At 35.2% G+C, this 20382-nt stretch overlaps 1 protein-coding gene across 1 annotated transcript in view; it reads right to left on the bottom strand.

Moving 5' to 3' along the window:
- LOC132552603 (FYVE, RhoGEF and PH domain-containing protein 6-like) overlaps positions 1-20382 on the bottom strand; it is a 56850-nt gene that overhangs the window by 7268 nt on the left and 29200 nt on the right. The window contains 13 exon segments of the mRNA XM_060216790.1: positions 1654-1788; positions 2080-2206; positions 2796-2875; positions 3448-3531; positions 4230-4298; positions 4530-4660; positions 6920-6970; positions 9487-9574; positions 9711-9867; positions 14673-14824; positions 15488-15583; positions 16702-18950; positions 19209-19382. Of these exon segments, the coding sequence (XP_060072773.1) occupies positions 1654-1788; positions 2080-2206; positions 2796-2875; positions 3448-3531; positions 4230-4298; positions 4530-4660; positions 6920-6970; positions 9487-9574; positions 9711-9867; positions 14673-14824; positions 15488-15583; positions 16702-18950; positions 19209-19382 (3593 nt within the window).

The following is a 20382-nucleotide window of genomic DNA, read 5'->3' as shown; positions in this document are numbered from 1 at the left end:
TGTAGAAATTACACATAATGTCAGTAACAACATGTAAAAATCACACATAATGTCAGTAACAACATGTAAAAATCACACATAATGTCAGTAACAACATGTAAAAATCACACATAATGTCAGTAACATGTAAAAATCACACATAATGTCAGTAACAACATGTAAAAATCACAAATAATGTCAGTAACAACATGTAAAAATCACACATAATGTCAGTAACAACATGTAAAAATCACACATAATGTCAGTAACAACATGTGTAAAAATCACACATAATGTCAGTAACAACATGTGTAAAAATCACACATAATGTCAGTAACAACATGTAAAAATCACACATAATGTCAGTAACAACATGTAAAAATCACACATAATGTCAGTAACAACATGTGTAAAAATCACACATAATGTCAGTAACAACATGTAAAAATCACACATAATGTCAGTAACAACATGTAAAAATCACACATAATGTCAGTAACAACATGTAAAAATCACACATAATGTCAGTAACAACATGAAAAATCACACATAATGTCAGTAACAACATGTAAAAATCACACATAATGTCAGTAACAACATGTGTGAAAATCACACATAATGTCAGTAACATCATGTAAAAATCACACATAATGTCAGTAACAACATGTAAAAATCACACATAATGTCAGTAACAACATGTGTGAAAATCACACATAATGTCAGTAACATCATGTAAAAATCACACATAATGTCAGTAACAACATGTAAAAATCACACATAATGTCAGTAACAACATGTAAAAATCACACATAATGTCAGTAACACCATGTAAAAATCACACATAATGTCAGTAACAACAAAAATCACACATAATGTAAAAATCACACACAAAAATCACACATAATGTAATGTAAAAATCACACATAATGTCAGTAACAACATGTAAAAATCACACATAATGTCAGTAACAACATGTAAAAATCACACTTAATGTCAGTAACAACATGAAAAATCACACATAATGTCAGTAACAACATGTAAAAATCACACATAATGTCAGTAACATCATGTAAAAATCACACATAATGTCAGTAACACCATGTAAAAATCACACATAATGTCAGTAACAACATGAAAAATCACACATAATGTCAGTAACAACATGTAAAAATCACATGAAATATCAGTGGCAAAAAATGTGCACAAGAGGCCTCGCAGTTTTGATGATCATCTGAGCTAATCACTGATGAATATTAAGTTATAGGGAAAGTAGTTTTCACATGCTACATAGTTAAATTTACCCCCTCCTCTAGGGGAAAGGTGAGATCTTGAGGTGGCAAGACTCTTCCATCCCTAAACAGCATTTGATTCTACCATATCAGGGTGATGAGAAGAAGATTTTTTAAAAAGTTACTATAGTGTTAAAAAACACTACGAGAAAAGGATATAAAACGTTCTATTTTCCAATAGTATGTTACAAAACTAAGACTTTCTGTTAATTACTAAAATTAAAAGTCACTGCAACTATTTTTATTGATATCTAAAAAAATAAAGAATGTTAGTCCTATAATTATTACGTATCCACCTGTCATAGATTATAATCCAATATCCAGTGTTTGACATGTGAATATGTTATGAACAACATTAATAAAAATGTGTTTAACAGCAGTATACCTTGCCACACGCCCGACAGTGATGTCGCCTGTGAATCACAGAGAATTCCGACGTACACATCATACACATGGTAACACGAGAGTCAGGAATCCACACTGGGGCCTTCTCACCCTTTTTAAAGTCACAATCGGGCACCTGTAATAAGTATGAGGAACACTGTTAAACATCTTACATTTCAATTATACAATGTATTACATTTATATGTATCAGTAATACATTGTAATACATTTATATGTATCAGTAATACATTGTAATACATTTATATGTATCAGTAATACATTGTAATACATTTATATGTATCAGTAATACATTGTAATACATTATATGTATCAGTAATACATTGTAATACATTTATATGTATCAGTAATACATTGTAATACATTATATGTACCAGTAATACAACTTATGACTTGCCCACACATTTACACCGTAATCAATACATCACAGGCTGTACATATTTACCTGCATTTTCTCAAAGGTGTTTCGCTTCTCTGTGTTTTCTTTCACTGCTTGATTGAGCGTGTCTATCCATGCATTTTTGTCTGCTTTTGTCCTGTTACAGTTAAATACAGGTATTCATGTTGGTCATGGGGTAATTTCTAATATGTTAATGTATTTATGTTTAGGGAAATATTAAGAAATCAAGAAATACCTGACGGCACTGACATCGGATCTATGTCTTAATAAGACCTGAGAATGTAATATAATATTAATACTACCATATAGATAATATGACTTTCACCAAGACCTGTAACATTTTTATTTATGACAGTTTTCTTAAGAAATCCAACAATTGAATTGATGAAGTAAAAACCAAATTCCAGCCTAAATTCTATGACTCCTATGCCTGTTGGTCTGATATTTTGACTGATTTCATGCCACTTTGCTTCAGAAATTTAATTTGCAAACTAATCACATAATTCTGTTGATACTTAAGAATTGTATACAAATCTAAAACATCACTCATAAAAATCTGTTCCTATCCAACAATCAGATACAGATTTTGACCATCAATGACTAAAGTGTACTACATATGTAGGAGTTGGATACAGTATTCTATTATCCATTTGTTAACTACACTATGTTTAAACTGCTTAATACAAAGGTCTTTTTTCACTATACTGATCTGTGCCTGTACTTACTTTGCCTCAACTGTGAAAGACTTCTGGGTGCTAATGATATTAAACTCGTTACTGAATTCATCATGGGTAGACATGTACACCTGTCAAAACACAAAATAAAGCTCATCTCACCTGCTCATGTAAAACTGTAGTATAGTAAATCCAGCTTAATTTATTTCTACAGTTTTCCTTTCCTGATGCCAGAGGTTACTGAACATCAGTAGTAGATGATGGTGTCCTGTCACATTTACCACATAAGTGCTATCTACATACACTCAATTCATATGTGATCCAAAACACTATCATAAACCAGGAACCCACAGTAACCTTATACTTATCCAGCTTTTTTCAACATGGAACTTTATTGGATTTAAATGTTTGTCGCAGAAACAAAATGTTATTATAACCCTCCATGATAAACATATACTAAGGCAGCCATGTATAAGCTGTGTAATTCGTAACTTCTAGAACCTGCCTTTGTCCAAAAATGGTTTTCTAAGGACATGCTCTATACCACCTCCTAAAATACAACAAGCAGGAGTAAGGTAATGAATATTTCAAGTTTTTGTCGTGAGACTAATAAAATGGTCATACTTTCCAATACTTTGAACCTTCTAGCCTATTCTTGCTGGAGGCCGACATTTTCAGCCTTGAGCCACCTCTTAAATCTTACCTTCATACCAGTGAGAGTGAGCACCTGGTTAAGTCTGTACCCTCCAGTAGCTGTTGGTGTGGTAATCAACAATACATCATTGAACTGTTAAACAAACAAACAAACAAACTTGATATTAGGATGTGATCCAAATATAATACTTATTACTAGTGTTTAATTGGCTTTCACTTTCAGGATCACCACTGTAACTATTTACAAGAAATCTAGATATCCAGGAGAAAGTAACTAGTATATGATTTACATTATAAATATATTGTATGGGTACTGAAGTATGTAAGTATAGAAAGTAAATTACTAGTATCTTCTATATACACCATATCTATACAGCAATAAAACCACATGGCATATTTACTAATCATGACAAGTTTAAAGAAAACAGTAAACTTATTTTGCAATCCAAATTTTCCAAATTTTCATTATTTTCATATTTTTCATTATTACCAAAATGTTTCAATCAATCTTGCAGCCACATGTTAAGTAATGTAAGGCTGGCCTGAATTAGAACTGACTTTAACATAGCCACATAGAAAACAAATAGATATGTAAGGCTGGCCTGAATTAGAGCTGACTTTAACATAGCCACACAGAAAACAAATAGATATTTAATGCTGGCCTGAATTAGAACTGACCAGGACATTGCCACACAGAAAACCAATCCATCTGTAAAGCTAGTACGAATTAGAACTGATTAAGAGATCGCAACACACAGAAAACAAAGATATATTAGTTTGGCCTGAAACTAAGGTTCATAATTTCTACAATTGAGTTGACATGACACTTACAAGGAAAAACATCCTCGCCTGCATTTCTTTCCTTGACAACTTCATCAGTTCTCCAGCCTTGATAAACAACTGTAAGAAAGAAACATGAAGTATATTACTAAATTTATCAGAAATATGATGAAAAAAACATTAAATGCTTAGTGTATTTTGTTGTTCTGCACAGTTTGTGTCATATAATTTAGAAGTACATTCCCACTGGTGTGAATATTACTCAATACAGAAATAATTGACAATGTATTGTTTTCAAATCAAAATAACGTTTGCTAATACTATTTTGAACTTAAAACAGATAAGTCTTACTCGGCCTGGTTTTATCACTTCGAAGTTGCCATCCAAGGATTTCTGAATCTCCAACATTCTCTGAACATGGTCTCCTTGCTTCATACTGTCATTTGCATGATCAGCTACTGTACTCACAATGACAATGGCACCTAAATATAAATAAAAAACATTGAGAGTTAGTTCCTCTCTATCAAAAGCTACACTAGTAATTATGTCAAAGTTGTAGCTACCATAAAATGCATCCCTGGACAGAAGGTGGCAGTATATTACACTGTAACCACCACCAATATATCACTGGACAGAAGGTGGCAGTATATTACACTGTAACTACCACCAATATATAACTGGACAGAAGGTGGCAGTATATTACACTGTAACCACCACCAATATATCACTGGACAGAAGGTGGCAGTATATTATACTGTAACCACCACCAATATATAACTGGACAGAAGGTGGCAGTATATTACACTGTAACCACCACCAATATATCACTGGACAGAAGGTGGCAGTATATTACACTGTAACTACCACCAATATATCACTGGACAGAAGGTGGCAGTATATTACACTGTAACCACCACCAATATATCACTGGACAGAAGGTGGCAGTATATTACACTGTAACCACCACCAATATATCACTGGACAGAAGGTGGCAGTATATTACACTGTAACCACCACCAATATATCACTGGACAGAAGGTGGCGGTATATTACACTGTAACTACCACCAATATATAACTGGACAGAAGGTGGCGGTATATTACACTGTAACTACCACCAATACATCACTGGACAGAAGGTGGCAGTATATTACACTGTAACTACCACCAATATATCACTGGACAGAAGGTGGCAGTATATTACACTGTAACTACCACCAATATATCACTGGACAGAAGGTGGCAGTATATTACACTGTAACTACCACCAACACATCACTGGACAGAAGGTGGCAGTATATTACACTGTAACTACCACCAATACATCACTGGACAGAAGGTGGCAGTATATTACACTGTAACCACCACCAATATATCACTGGACAGAAGGTGGCAGTATATTACACTGTAACTACCACCAATATATAACTGGACAGAAGGTGGCAGTATATTACACTGTAACCACCACCAATACATCACTGGACAGAAGGTGGCAGTATATTACACTGTAACCACCACCAATATATCACTGGACAGAAGGTGGCAGTATATTAAACTGTAACCACCACCAATATATCACTAGACAGAAGGTGGCAGTATATTACACTGTAACCACCACCAATATATTACACTGTAACCACCACCAATATATCACTGGACAGAAGGTGGCAGTATATTACACTGTAACCACCACCAATATATCACTGGATAGAAGGTGGCAGTATATTACACTGTAACTACCACCAATACATCACTGGACAGAAGGTGGCAGTATATTACACTGTAACTACCACCAATACATCACTGGACAGAAGGTGGCAGTATATTATACTGTAACCACCACTAATACATCACTGGACAGAAGTTGGCAGTATATTACACTGTAACTACCACCAATATATCACTGGACAGAAGGTGGCAGTATATTAAACTGTAACCACCACCAATATATCACTAGACAGAAGGTGGCAGTATATTACACTGTAACCACCACCAATATATTACACTGTAACCACCACCAATATATCACTGGACAGAAGGTGGCAGTATATTACACTGTAACCACCACCAATATATCACTGGACAGAAGGTGGCAGTATATTACACTGTAACTACCACCAATATATAACTGGACAGAAGGTGGCAGTATATTACACTGTAACCACCACCAATATATAACTGGACAGAAGGTGGCAGTATATTACACTGTAACTACCACCAATATATAACTGGACAGAAGGTGGCGGTATATTACACTGTAACCACCACCAATATATCACTGGACAGAGGGTGGCAGTATATTACACTGTAACCACCACCAATATATCACTGGACAGAAGGTGGCAGTATATTACACTGTAACTACCACCAATATATCACTGGACAGAAGGTGGCAGTATATTACACTGTAACCACCACCAATATATCACTGGACAGAAGGTGGCAGTATATTACACTGTAACCACCACCAATACATCACTGGACAGAAGGTGGCAGTATATTACACAGTAATGTTATACTACGATGCAAAGCTAGGACTTGATTATGTTTGTACATTTTAATTACTAAAGATCTGTAACAATTCAGTGTCCATTGATTATTTACCTCTGCCTAAGACCTGGATTATATTCCTATCACATTGAAATGTCTTTATCTGTACAGAGATGCACACATTATTCTCACCTGTTCACTTGATGTAAGTCACCTGTAAGTACTGTAGTATTCTGACAACATAAAACTTACTTTTTGTGTTTTCATAATCTGGAGAATCTGTTGTGAGATGTTTCAAATAATCTGAAAAAATAAGAATATTTAATATATACCATCCTGTGTAGTGAGAAATTTTAGCATCATTTCAATTCGGTGATTTTTATTGACAATGGATAACCTGAGAGAGCATCAGATGGTTTTGTGTTAAAATCTTAATTTCCGGTAGTGACTACATAAATATCTATAATAAAATCCAAATTATATCTAACCCTGATTTACGTAAAATCTGGCCATTTTATCTAGTGCATTCACAGCCTTTTCAGTCCATAAGTAACATGCTGTTTATTGTTTGGCCACCAATCATAATCTCCCCTGAACGCCTAGTGCCTTTCTAACAATCAGTCAAGGATCCACTAGTCAATGGAATACAACAGAGATATCAGATAATGGTTTAATTTCACAAACTCAATTCATGCAACACATATAACTCAGACAGCATGTACTCCCACTGGAAAAGTCACGGACAACATCTACAAACTTTCCTTTTAACAAGCAAGAATACTTAGACAATATTTTGAAAATATCAACAACATATTTATTCAGTATAAAGGATCTATCTGCAAATTACTCATTATAAGACATTGAATTAAAAAACCAAAACTGGTCAACAAAACTCATCTCTAATATTACCAAATAGGAACTTTCAAGTTTTCAGGATCAAACGACAAACAATAATGACCTTGAAATGTTCCCAATATAATGTAATATATTTTCACATCCCTGTAATAACTAAATCAATCTCTAAGCAAAGCAATGTACATTTCATAGCTTTCCTTTCAGTAGATGGCAGTGGACTTACCCAGTACAGAATCACATTCCCAGTACAGAATCACATACCCAGTACAGAATCACATTCCCAGTATAGAACCACATTCCCAGTACAGAACCACATTCCCAGTACAGAACTACAGAATCACATTCCCAGTAAAGAATCACATTACCAGTATAGAATCACATTCCCAGTACAGAATCACATTCCCAGTATAGAATCACATTCCCAGTACAGAATCACATTCCCAGTATAGAATCACATTCCCAGTATAGAATCACATTCCCAGTACAGCATCACATTCCCAGTACAGAATCACATACCCAGTACAGAATCACATTCCCAGTATAGAATCACATTCCCAGTACAGAATCACATTCCCAGTACCCAGTACAGAATCACATTCCCAGTACAGAATCACATTCCCAGTACAGAACCACATTCCCAGTACAGAACCACATTCCCAGTATAGAACCACATTCCCAGTACAGAATCACATTCCCAGTACAGAACCACATTCCCAGTACAGAATCACATTCCCAGTACAGAATCACATTCCCAGTACAGAACCAAATTCCCAGTACAGAACCACAGAATCACATTCCCAGTACAGCATCACATTTCCAGTAAAGAACCACAGAATCACATACCAAGTACAGAATCACATTCCCAGTATAGAATCACATTCCCAGTACAGAACCACATTCCCAGTACAGAATCACATTCCCAGTATAGAATCACATTCCCAGTATAGAATCACATTCCCAGTACAGAATCACATTCCCAGTACAGAACCAAATTCCCAGTACAGAACCATAGAACCACATTTCCAGTATAGAATTACATTCCCAGTACAGAATCACATTCCCAGTACAGAACTACATTCCCAGTATAGAATCACATTGTTTTCTGAGTAAAGATTATTATTCAAACTATCAGAAAAATTCAGTTTTTTATCATACTGACTTTGTTAAAGGAGTTTAAACTATTGTAATGACCTTATAATAGGACTTTGTACTGCTGTACTGACCTTGTGATAGGAGTTTGTACAGCATCACTTTTCCAGTAAAGAACCACAGAATCACATACCAAGTACAGAACCACATTCCCAGTATAGAATCACATTCCCAGTATAGAATCACATTCCCAGTACAGAACCAAATTCCCAGTACCTTGTTCCCAGTAATAGGAGTTTGTACTGCTGTACTGACCTTGTAATAGGAGTTTATTATTCAAACTATCAGTACTGTTAAAGGAGTTTAAACTGTACTGACCTTGTAATAGGAGTTTGTACTGCTGTACTGACCTTGTAATAACAGTTTGTACTGTACTGACCTTGTAATAGGAGTTTGTACTGTACTGACCTTGTAATAGGAGTTTGTACTGTTGTACTGACCTTGTAATAGGAGTTTGTACTGTACTGACCTTGTAATAGGAGTTTGTACTGATGTACTGACCTTGTAATAGGAGTTTGTACTGCTGTACTGACCTTGTAATAGGAGTTTGTACTGCTGTACTGACCTTGTAATAGGAGTTTGTACTGCTGTACTGACCTTGTAATAGGAGTTTGTACTGCTGTACTGACCTTGTAATAACAGTTTGTACTGTACTGACCTTGTAATAGGAGTTTGTACTGTACTGACCTTGTAATAGGAGTTTGTACTGCTGTACTGACCTTGTAATAGGAGTTTGTACTGCTGTACTGACCTTGTAATAGGAGTTTGTACTGCTGTACTGACCTTGTAATAGGAGTTTGTACTGCTGTACTGACCTTGTAATAGGAGTTTGTACTGTGGTATTCTCTGGATAGGCTTTAACATATGTTGTCGTATGGAAAGACAAGCACACCTCGGACTTGTCTATAAACAAAAAATAGTTTTAATTAACAATATGTCATACTTTGAAAGTAAAGAAAATTTCAAACTTGAGCAACGTCAGAGGAAAAGCTTCAAAACTCTCTCGGAGGATCTAAATCAAACCAGCACGCTAACTGACCTCAAATTCTTTGACCACACTCTTAAACTGTGGTAACTTCTTGAGAGCCTCATCCAGAATGGCAGTCATATCACTGAAATCTTGTATGTAGGATGTGTACAATTTCAAAAAAGGTCCTTTTTTAATGAAGATGTCGGAGATTTGTGGGGACTCGTCCCTATAAACCAAAAATAAAACAAATGATCAATAAATAATTGCTCTCAATTATGACCATTCCATCAAATTGTAAAATAAAAGAAACGAAGAAGAAATACAATATATCATGTTTTTAATTAGTCATACCACTTGTCAGATAACGGAATCTGTTAAATGACCAGGGAATAGTGGCCATTTATAGTAAACCATGTTTTTAATTAGTCATACCACTTGTCAGATAACGAAATCTGTTAAATGACCAGGGAATAGTGGCCATTTATAGTAAACCATGTTTTTAATTAGTCATACCACTTGTCAGATAACGAAATCTGTTAAATGACCAGGGAATAGTGGCCATTTATAGTAAACCATGTTTTTAATTAGTCATACCACTTGTCAGATAACGAAATCTGTTAAATGACCAGGGAATAGTGGCCATTTATAGTAAACCATGTTTTTAATTAGTCATACCACTTGTCAGATAACGGAATCTGTTAAATGACCAGGGAATAGTGGCCATTTATAGTAAACCATGTTTTTAATTAGTCATACCACTTGTCAGATAACGAAATCTGTTAAATGACCAGGGAATAGTGGCCATTTATAGTAAACCATGTTTTTAATTAGTCATACCACTTGTCAGATAACGAAATCTGTTAAATGACCAGGGAATAGTGGCCATTTATAGTAAACCATGTTTTTAATTAGTCATACCACTTGTCAGATAACGAAATCTGTTAAATGACCAGGGAATAGTGGCCATTTATAGTAAACCATGTTTTTAATTAGTCATACCACTTGTCAGATAACGAAATCTGTTAAATGACCAGGGAATAGTGGCCATTTATAGTAAACCATGTTTTTAATTAGTCATACCACTTGTCAGATAACGAAATCTGTTAAATGACCAGGGAATAGTGGCCATTTATAGTAAACCATGTTTTTAATTAGTCATACCACTTGTCAGATAACGAAATCTGTTAAATGACCAGGGAATAGTGGCCATTTATAGTAAACCATGTTTTTAATTAGTCATACCACTTGTCAGATAACGAAATCTGTTAAATGACCAGGGAATAGTGGCCATTTATAGTAAACCATGTTTTTAATTAGTCATACCACTTGTCAGATAACGAAATCTGTTAAATGACCAGGGAATAGTGGCCATTTATAGTAAACCATGTTTTTAATTAGTCATACCACTTGTCAGATAACGAAATCTGTTAAATGACCAGGGAATAGTGGCCATTTATAGTAAACCATGTTTTTAATTAGTCATACCACTTGTCAGATAACGAAATCTGTTAAATGACCAGGGAATAGTGGCCATTTATAGTAAACCATGTTTTTAATTAGTCATACCACTTGTCAGATAACGAAATCTGTTAAATGACCAGGGAATAGTGGCCATTTATAGTAAACCATGTTTTTAATTAGTCATACCACTTGTCAGATAACGAAATCTGTTAAATGACCAGGGAATAGTGGCCATTTATAGTAAACCATGTTTTTAATTAGTCATACCACTTGTCAGATAACGAAATCTGTTAAATGACCAGGGAATAGTGGCCATTTATAGTAAACCATGTTTTTAATTAGTCATACCACTTGTCAGATAACGAAATCTGTTAAATGACCAGGGAATAGTGGCCATTTATAGTAAACCATGTTTTTAATTAGTCATACCACTTGTCAGATAACGAAATCTGTTAAATGACCAGGGAATAGTGGCCATTTATAGTAAACCATGTTTTTAATTAGTCATACCACTTGTCAGATAACGAAATCTGTTAAATGACCAGGGAATAGTGGCCATTTATAGTAAACCATGTTTTTAATTAGTCATACCACTTGTCAGATAACGAAATCTGTTAAATGACCAGGGAATAGTGGCCATTTATAGTAAACCATGTTTTTAATTAGTCATACCACTTGTCAGATAGTCATGTTTTTACCACTTGTCAGATAACGAAATCTGTTAAATGACCAGGGAATAGTGGCCATTTATAGTAAACCATGTTTTTAATTAGTCATACCACTTGTCAGATAACGAAATCTGTTAAATGACCAGGGAATAGTGGCCATTTATAGTAAACCATGTTTTTAATTAGTCATACCACTTGTCAGATAACGAAATCTGTTAAATGACCAGGGAATAGTGGCCATTTATAGTAAACCATGTTTTTAATTAGTCATACCACTTGTCAGATAACGAAATCTGTTAAATGACCAGGGAATAGTGGCCATTTATAGTAAACCATGTTTTTAATTAGTCATACCACTTGTCATGTTTTTAATTAGTCATACCATGTTTTTAATTAGTCATACCACTTGTCATAACGAAATCTGTTAAATGACCAGGGAATAGTGGCCATTTATAGTAAACCATGTTTTTAATTAGTCATACCACTTGTCAGATAACGAAATCTGTTAAATGACCAGGGAATAGTGGCCATTTATAGTAAACCATGTTTTTAATTAGTCATACCACTTGTCAGATAACGAAATCTGTTAAATGACCAGGGAATAGTGGCCATTTATAGTAAACCATGTTTTTAATTAGTCATACCACTTGTCAGATAACGAAATCTGTTAAATGACCAGGGAATAGTGGCCATTTATAGTAAACCATGTTTTTAATTAGTCATACCACTTGTCAGATAACGAAATCTGTTAAATGACCAGGGAATAGTGGCCATTTATAGTAAACCATGTTTTTAATTAGTCATACCACTTGTCAGATACCACTGTTAAATGACCAGGGAATAGTGGCCATTTATAGTAAACCATGTTTTTAATTAGTCATACCACTTGTCAGATAACGATCTGTTAAATGACCAGGGAATAGTGGCCATTTATAGTAAACCATGTTTTTAATTAGTCATACCACTTGTCAGATAACGAAATCTGTTAAATGACCAGGGAATAGTGGCCATTTATAGTAAACCATGTTTTTAATTAGTCATACCACTTGTCAGATAACGAAATCTGTTAAATGACCAGGGAATAGTGGCCATTTATAGTAAACCATGTTTTTAATTAGTCATACCACTTGTCAGATAACGAAATCTGTTAAATGACCAGGGAATAGTGGCCATTTATAGTAAACCATGTTTTTAATTAGTCATACCACTTGTCAGATAACGAAATCTGTTAAATGACCAGGGAATAGTGGCCATTTATAGTAAACCATGTTTTTAATTAGTCATACCACTTGTCAGATAACGAAATCTGTTAAATGACCAGGGAATAGTGGCCATTTATAGTAAACCATGTTTTTAATTAGTCATACCACTTGTCAGATAACGAAATCTGTTAAATGACCAGGGAATAGTGGCCATTTATAGTAAACCATGTTTTTAATTAGTCATACCACTTGTCAGATAACGAAATCTGTTAAATGACCAGGGAATAGTGGCCATTTATAGTAAACCATGTTTTTAATTAGTCATACCACTTGTCAGATAACGAAATCTGTTAAATGACCAGGGAATAGTGGCCATTTATAGTAAACCATGTTTTTAATTAGTCATACCACTTGTCAGATAACGAAATCTGTTAAATGACCAGGGAATAGTGGCCATTTATAGTAAACCATGTTTTTAATTAGTCATACCACTTGTCAGATAACGAAATCTGTTAAATGACCAGGGAATAGTGGCCATTTATAGTAAACCATGTTTTTAATTAGTCATACCACTTGTCAGATAACGAAATCTGTTAAATGACCAGGGAATAGTGGCCATTTATAGTAAACCATGTTTTTAATTAGTCATACCACTTGTCAGATAACGAAATCTGTTAAATGACCAGGGAATAGTGGCCATTTATAGTAAACCATGTTTTTAATTAGTCATACCACTTGTCAGATAACGAAATCTGTTAAATGACCAGGGAATAGTGGCCATTTATAGTAAACCATGTTTTTAATTAGTCATACCACTTGTCAGATAACGAAATCTGTTAAATGACCAGGGAATAGTGGCCATTTATAGTAAACCATGTTTTTAATTAGTCATACCACTTGTCAGATAACGAAATCTGTTAAATGACCAGGGAATAGTGGCCATTTATAGTAAACCATGTTTTTAATTAGTCATACCACTTGTCAGATAACGAAATCTGTTAAATGACCAGGGAATAGTGGCCATTTATAGTAAACCATGTTTTTAATTAGTCATACCACTTGTCAGATAACGAAATCTGTTAAATGACCAGGGAATAGTGGCCATTTATAGTAAACCATGTTTTTAATTAGTCATACCACTTGTCAGATAACGTTAAATGAATCTGTTAAATGACCAGGGAATAGTGGCCATTTATAGTAAACCATGTTTTTAATTAGTCATACCACTTGTCAGATAACGAAATCTGTTAAATGACCAGGGAATAGTGGCCATTTATAGTAAACCATGTTTTTAATTAGTCATACCACTTGTCAGATAACGAAATCTGTTAAATGACCAGGGAATAGTGGCCATTTATAGTAAACCATGTTTTTAATTAGTCATACCACTTGTCAGATAACGAAATCTGTTAAATGACCAGGGAATAGTGGCCATTTATAGTAAACCATGTTTACAGTTATCTGTTACTATAATAACCAAAATTTATGGGAAAAAAGGTACATGCACATCTACATATGGTTCTGTATATTACTATGAAGTTTCAAATGAACTGGTTTACAATATTTGCGGATGGACGGACAAACGGATGGACAGGGTGATTCCCTGACTTAGTTTTCATTCAACAAAACACAAATTACTACATTATGTATTTGTTTTATGAATTCAATCTGATGTCCTGGATACTCAAGTTCATATATACCATTTTTCAATACGAGATTCCATATCCTTCAACAGGTCCTCGTTGAAGTTCTGTAGCTGTGGAAGGTGACTGAGGATCTTGTCTATGTATTCTTTTGGTACAATGGTTTTCCCTGCCTCTTCTTCTGCCTTTGAAATATGAAGTCGGAAATCCTGAAAAAAAAAAAAAAAATAATGAAAGAAATTCAAATTAAAAAAAGTGACCAAAACATATCATTTCTTCTTTTGCAGTACCTCTATTAAAAACTCTCTTTGATGTATTTATAATGTTCAGTATATTCAACACAACAGGAGATCCAAGAAGGATCTTGGCACCAGCCACCTTGTAATCTTTTATTGCTTCTATATATGTAAGCTGGATCTTGCCTCTTACCATTTGTCAGCCATTCACTTTCCCAATGTGTCCCAAAATAATACACAACTAGGGACCAAGGGGTCCCTACATATGAAATTTGAAAATGATCCATTGAGCACTTCTAGAGAAATAGCGATGACAAACTTTAATAGCAAAATCCAAAATGATCACATCTTGGCCATTTTTTTTTTGGGGCCCAAAAATTCTGTCAAAATCCAAGATGGCCACCGGATGGCCATTTTGTTTTTCTTAATTCAATATGCATAACTTCAGAAAATGAGGAACCAATATATGAAATTCATGCATAAGTCATCTCTGATATCAGACAGTCAAAATTCTGTTGGCCATTTGGTTTTATCAGTTCAGTTTCAAAATTACTCATGCACAATTAGGGACCAAAGGAAATCAACATATGCATTGTGAGAAAAATCTATAATATACTTCTCGCCTGATATACTTACAATGTTCAGTAGCTTCAGTACATCCACAAAAACTCTTTCTGACGAAGCAATTTCACTTGCAATGAATCGTATCTTTTTTAATCTCTTCTGTTCTTTCTGTATAAAAAAAAACCACAGTCATTTTCATATGTAGAGACAGCTTTGACTGATCAGAACATATGAAACTGGAAGTCAACTAAACATGGTAGTCTATTGTACAAGAATAAATAAACTCCAGTTCTCTAGCCTGGGATGTTGTACTGTACTTTGGATTATTTGTCAACATATAAAATTCACACTCATATTTTTTTATTGAACAAACTTTGAAACTAAACTTCATTACAATCAGGAATCTTCAATACAATTCTCAATAACATCTCTGAAATTGTTCACTAAACAAACACTAAAATCTCGTCTGTTTGTTTTGAAAACAAGAGGCCAATAGGGTCTGCATTGTTTACCTGGTCTTGTTAAGCTGATATTGCTTCATCCAAAATAAAGGAAAAGAAATTCTAAATATCCAAGCACACAACATATTATCTATTTCCTCATTGGTCCCTACTCTCCTGTCCCTAAGGGGTCAGCCAAACTTATCATGTTTCAGACCAAATTTGGACAGAATCCTCTCATTTCTACAGAAATGAGGATTTTAAAGAATCTCCTCAATTTTTTCTGATATTGGTTCTACCCTTCCCTTCTCAGGGGTGCAGCCCCACTGTGTATACAAATTGATTTCTCTTCACCTAAGGATGCTAAAGGCCAAATTGGGACAAAAGTGAGAAATCCTACAGGAAAAGAAGTATTTCAAAGAATTTGCTCTATTTCCCTATCTAGCTCCACCCTGACCAGCCCTACCCTGCTACTGGAGGTCAAGTCACAATATTTATACAACTTTCAGTACCCTTCACCCAAGGATGTTTCAAACCAAATCTGGGCAAAATCTAATCATTTCTACAGGAGATATTAAAGAATTTGCTCTATTTCTCCCACCTGACGGGGCAAAGTCCAACATTTATACAAAATTTGTTCCTCTTTCCCTAGTTCAGACCAAATTTATTAAAAATCTATTCAGTTGTTCATGATTAGTAGCGTAGACACCTGTAGTGACTTGACAGATGGACAACAGACACCATGACATGCCATTAGCTCATTTGGCCATTCTGCTAGGTGAGATAAAAACACCTCCAGAAAATAATTGATTTCATTTTAACAAATAAGTACTTAAAATGATTTACCCTTGTATCCTGATCAAGGTTTTCCTCATCTGAAGAGCTGCTGCCTTGGGCTGGACTACCTTGGCTAATGGATCCACTGTCAGACTGATTACTGATGATACTCATAGGGCGCTCCAGACATGTAGAAGACACAGGAGAAACCTGTGGGGCTGACAACTTTCTTGGGTATGTTTCATTTCTAGGAGGAAGTTCTGGAGGTAAATATGTCTTTACTTTATCAGTTTTAGGTAGGTCTTTTATTTCAAAATATGGATTCTCCTGATCTTCATCAGGTGAATTCACTGATGCGAGATTCATATCAGCACTAGGCAGTAGATTAGTCCCTGGCAGAGGTGGTGGGGGAGCAGGACGTTTAGGGCGAGACTTTTTACGCGAAGAAGGAAGACTTTTTGACCTCTCCTTAAGCTTTTCACGAATAATGGCTTCCTGATTAGGAGGAACTCTTGTATCTGGTGTTAGAATACAACTGTTACCACGATTTGATACAATCTGAATATTAGATTTATCTCTCATTTGCGGGACAGTACTACGATCACGCACAGTATCCACTTTAACTTCATGGTTCAATTTCATTCCAGTCTCCTTCATCAGAACAAACTGGTGAATATCACCGAGGTCAGACTGACTTCGATTGTTTTTACCGTTAATCAGCTTCTTGCGAACTGGTTTTGGTGGACAGGGTTTTCTGTTTGAAGAGCTGATCTCTAAGGCATTCAGTGACTGTGTGGATCCTTTGTGAGAGTCTTTCCTTAACACAGTAAACTCAGAATCACTGTTGTACTCCGTGGCGTCAGGATTGCAGCACTGTCTTTTTCTGCGAGGTGGTCGCGATGGGGAGGTATCCAAAGACACTGCCCTAGGTTTTGGAGATACATCAAATGCTTCATTTATAATTTTTTCAATGTCATTCAACAACGATGATGTATCATCGTCAGATTTGTTGAGATTTACATACCTATTTTTTACTTCTTCTGTATTTTGTTTTGGGGGAATAAGTGGGGGTTGGGGTGGGGTTGTGGTGTCCATAGATATTATACTTCCATCTTTACTGTTCGCATCGGATTGATCAGATTCTATCTCAAGTGGGAGGTCATTGGTGTCATTACTGGATTCTTCGTTTTGATTTGATGATGTCACTTGTGACGTCATAGACGACGTTAATGATGTCACTGATGTCATAGATGACGTTAATGATGTCACCGATGTCATAGACGACGTTAATGGTGTCACCGATGTCATAGATGATGACACTGATAATGTATTACAAGAATCACTATCTTTGGTTATTCCTTCCTCTGCCATTTTTCTCCCCAAAGACAACCTTTTTCTCGGAACAGGAACCGGCTTACCTCCCTTTGGTGAGACCCTTGGCGTAGGTTTCGGCCTCATGGTAACTGTTGATTGGGATCGTTGTATGTTTGATTTATCGTCTTTAACAGGTGATTCCACCTCTCTAGGTAACAACTCACCATCTGTTGTGTTGGATTGTGTGATCACTGTTCTTTTCTCCAATGAACTGACTGTTAAACTTCTTGAAACACCCGTCTTGTTTTTCAACTGTTTTTCACTGAAAGAGTTGGTCTTATCCACTTGACCTGACCAGCAATGGACAGGTGGAACCTGTGATGACCGCTGCTGATTAATCTGTTCTGAAAAAATGGACACTTTAGATAAAACACTATTAGACAAGCTCTTGTGCTGTTCCTGTTGAGAATTGGCATATTGCTCATTCTCAGACTTCGGAGAGATGTCCATCCCATTGTGCTCAGTACTACAAGGGGATTGTTTACTCTCAGGTGTAAGTGAAGTTTTCCTCGGTTTCGGTGAAACTGAAGGAGGTTTTCTTGAACTTCTTGCTGACTTTTGTACATCAACTGGTTCTCCATTTTCCAACACGTAATTGCTACCAGCTGGACTTAAACATGTTTCTTGATTGGGATTGTTCACCTTATATTGTAAACTTAGGTCACAACCTTGGACTTGTGGTGTTGTTAAACACACCCCATTAGTTGATGATTCCTTTGAATTTCCTTGCAAGACTGGATCTACTTTCTTCGAAAGCAATTGATCTGCACAATCACTGACATCATTGAAACCTGAGGTGCTGTGTTGTGCAGAAGGAGAGGATGTGGTCTCAGACTCTGCTGGGATAGTAAGATTCCGTAAGGAAGGGTCATAGGAGGTGTGCTCTTTGGGAAGCTGACTTGCTGCTTGTGTGCACTTGTGCAATTGAGGACTGAATACATTATCTATAAAAGTCAAATATCAAAGTCACAAGATAACACAGACAAGAAAATTCACTTATAATTTTGAGCATAAAATCAGGATAATATTTAAATAAGACACCAGTAACTTTCATATAACAACATATCAGGTATATTCAATAACCTTTACTGGTGTCAAAACTGATATTGTCTTCACCTCTTTGTGTAAAATGTTCAGTTACATATTCCAAAGTAAGTGTTCTCACAAAATGTATTGACAGCTATTTACAATATAGTACATACCTGGGGAGTTACTTCCCCTTACTAAATCAACACTGTTCTGTGATGGCAGTTTAGGTGGTTTACTTGAAACTGATGGTTTCTTGGCAATCTTTGGTTTGGGTTTTCCACCAGCAGGAACTGGCCGTTTCACACTGCCTTCATTTCTTTGTATATTGTTTTTTTCCAATTCTTGGTCTACAAAGATATAAAAACTACATCTATTACAATGCCTATAAGGTATGTTGTTTTGAAAAAGGTTGTTAAATAAACATTTCAGGCATTGAATGACAAAGGATTTGCAAGCTGATTAACCAACCATTTTGTGCTAGCCCATATTTTAATTTGTCCTGCAACTGGCATTGCTATTGTCGGAATATGCCTGACACATATTTTTGCTGTATTCGGCAGTGATAGAAAACAGCTATGTTTTAACATAAATTCAACAGAATTAATTTCTGAATCTGCTTAGAAATTACATTTACCAATATAAATACTGCTGAAATAAGTGATTTTATATGTTATAATATGCAAGTTTATCTACAAAAATTTTTTTAAAAACCTGTCATATCTGTTTAAGTTTGGAATTTATTTCTGTGCAAAACAATTATTTTGGCATACGTCAGGCAAAACTCAGCATATCGTCAACGTCAGGTAAACAAAGACTGAACAACAAAACTCAGCATAACGTCAACGTCAGGTAAACAAAGACTGAACAACAAAACTCAGCATAACGTCAACGTCAGGTAAACAAAGACTGAACAACAAAACTCAGCATAACGTCAACATCAGGTAAACAAAGACTGAACAACAAAACTCAGCATAATGTCAACGTCAGGTAAACAAAGACTGAACAACAAAACTCAGCATAATGTCAACGTCAGGTAAACAAAGACAACAATAAAACTGTTGACGTTTTGATGGTCTAATTTTCAATCAATGTTGCAGGATAAATAGAATACAGTCAGTTTCTTAAAATATAAGTTGTATTTTGGCTCAGGACACAGCTATAATTTCCAGACAAATACATATAGAATACATGGTCAGTGTCTTAAAATATAAGCTGTATTTTGGCGAGGGTGAAGAAAGACAGAAGATGCAATGGAATCTATAAATCAATGACATAGAATTATCTTTGTAGGTAACAGTTAGAATATATAAAGGATTTTTCAAACAGTTTTCCACAATAACATCACAT

This window comes from Ylistrum balloti, unplaced genomic scaffold (assembly GCF_031769215.1).
Source record: "Ylistrum balloti isolate Yb309-2 unplaced genomic scaffold, AGI_CSIRO_Ybal_v1 Utg370260, whole genome shotgun sequence".
NCBI lineage: Eukaryota > Metazoa > Mollusca > Bivalvia > Pectinida > Pectinidae > Ylistrum > Ylistrum balloti.
Note: the sequence above shows the minus strand (reverse complement) of the source record. Positions and strands in the feature narration are given on the sequence as shown.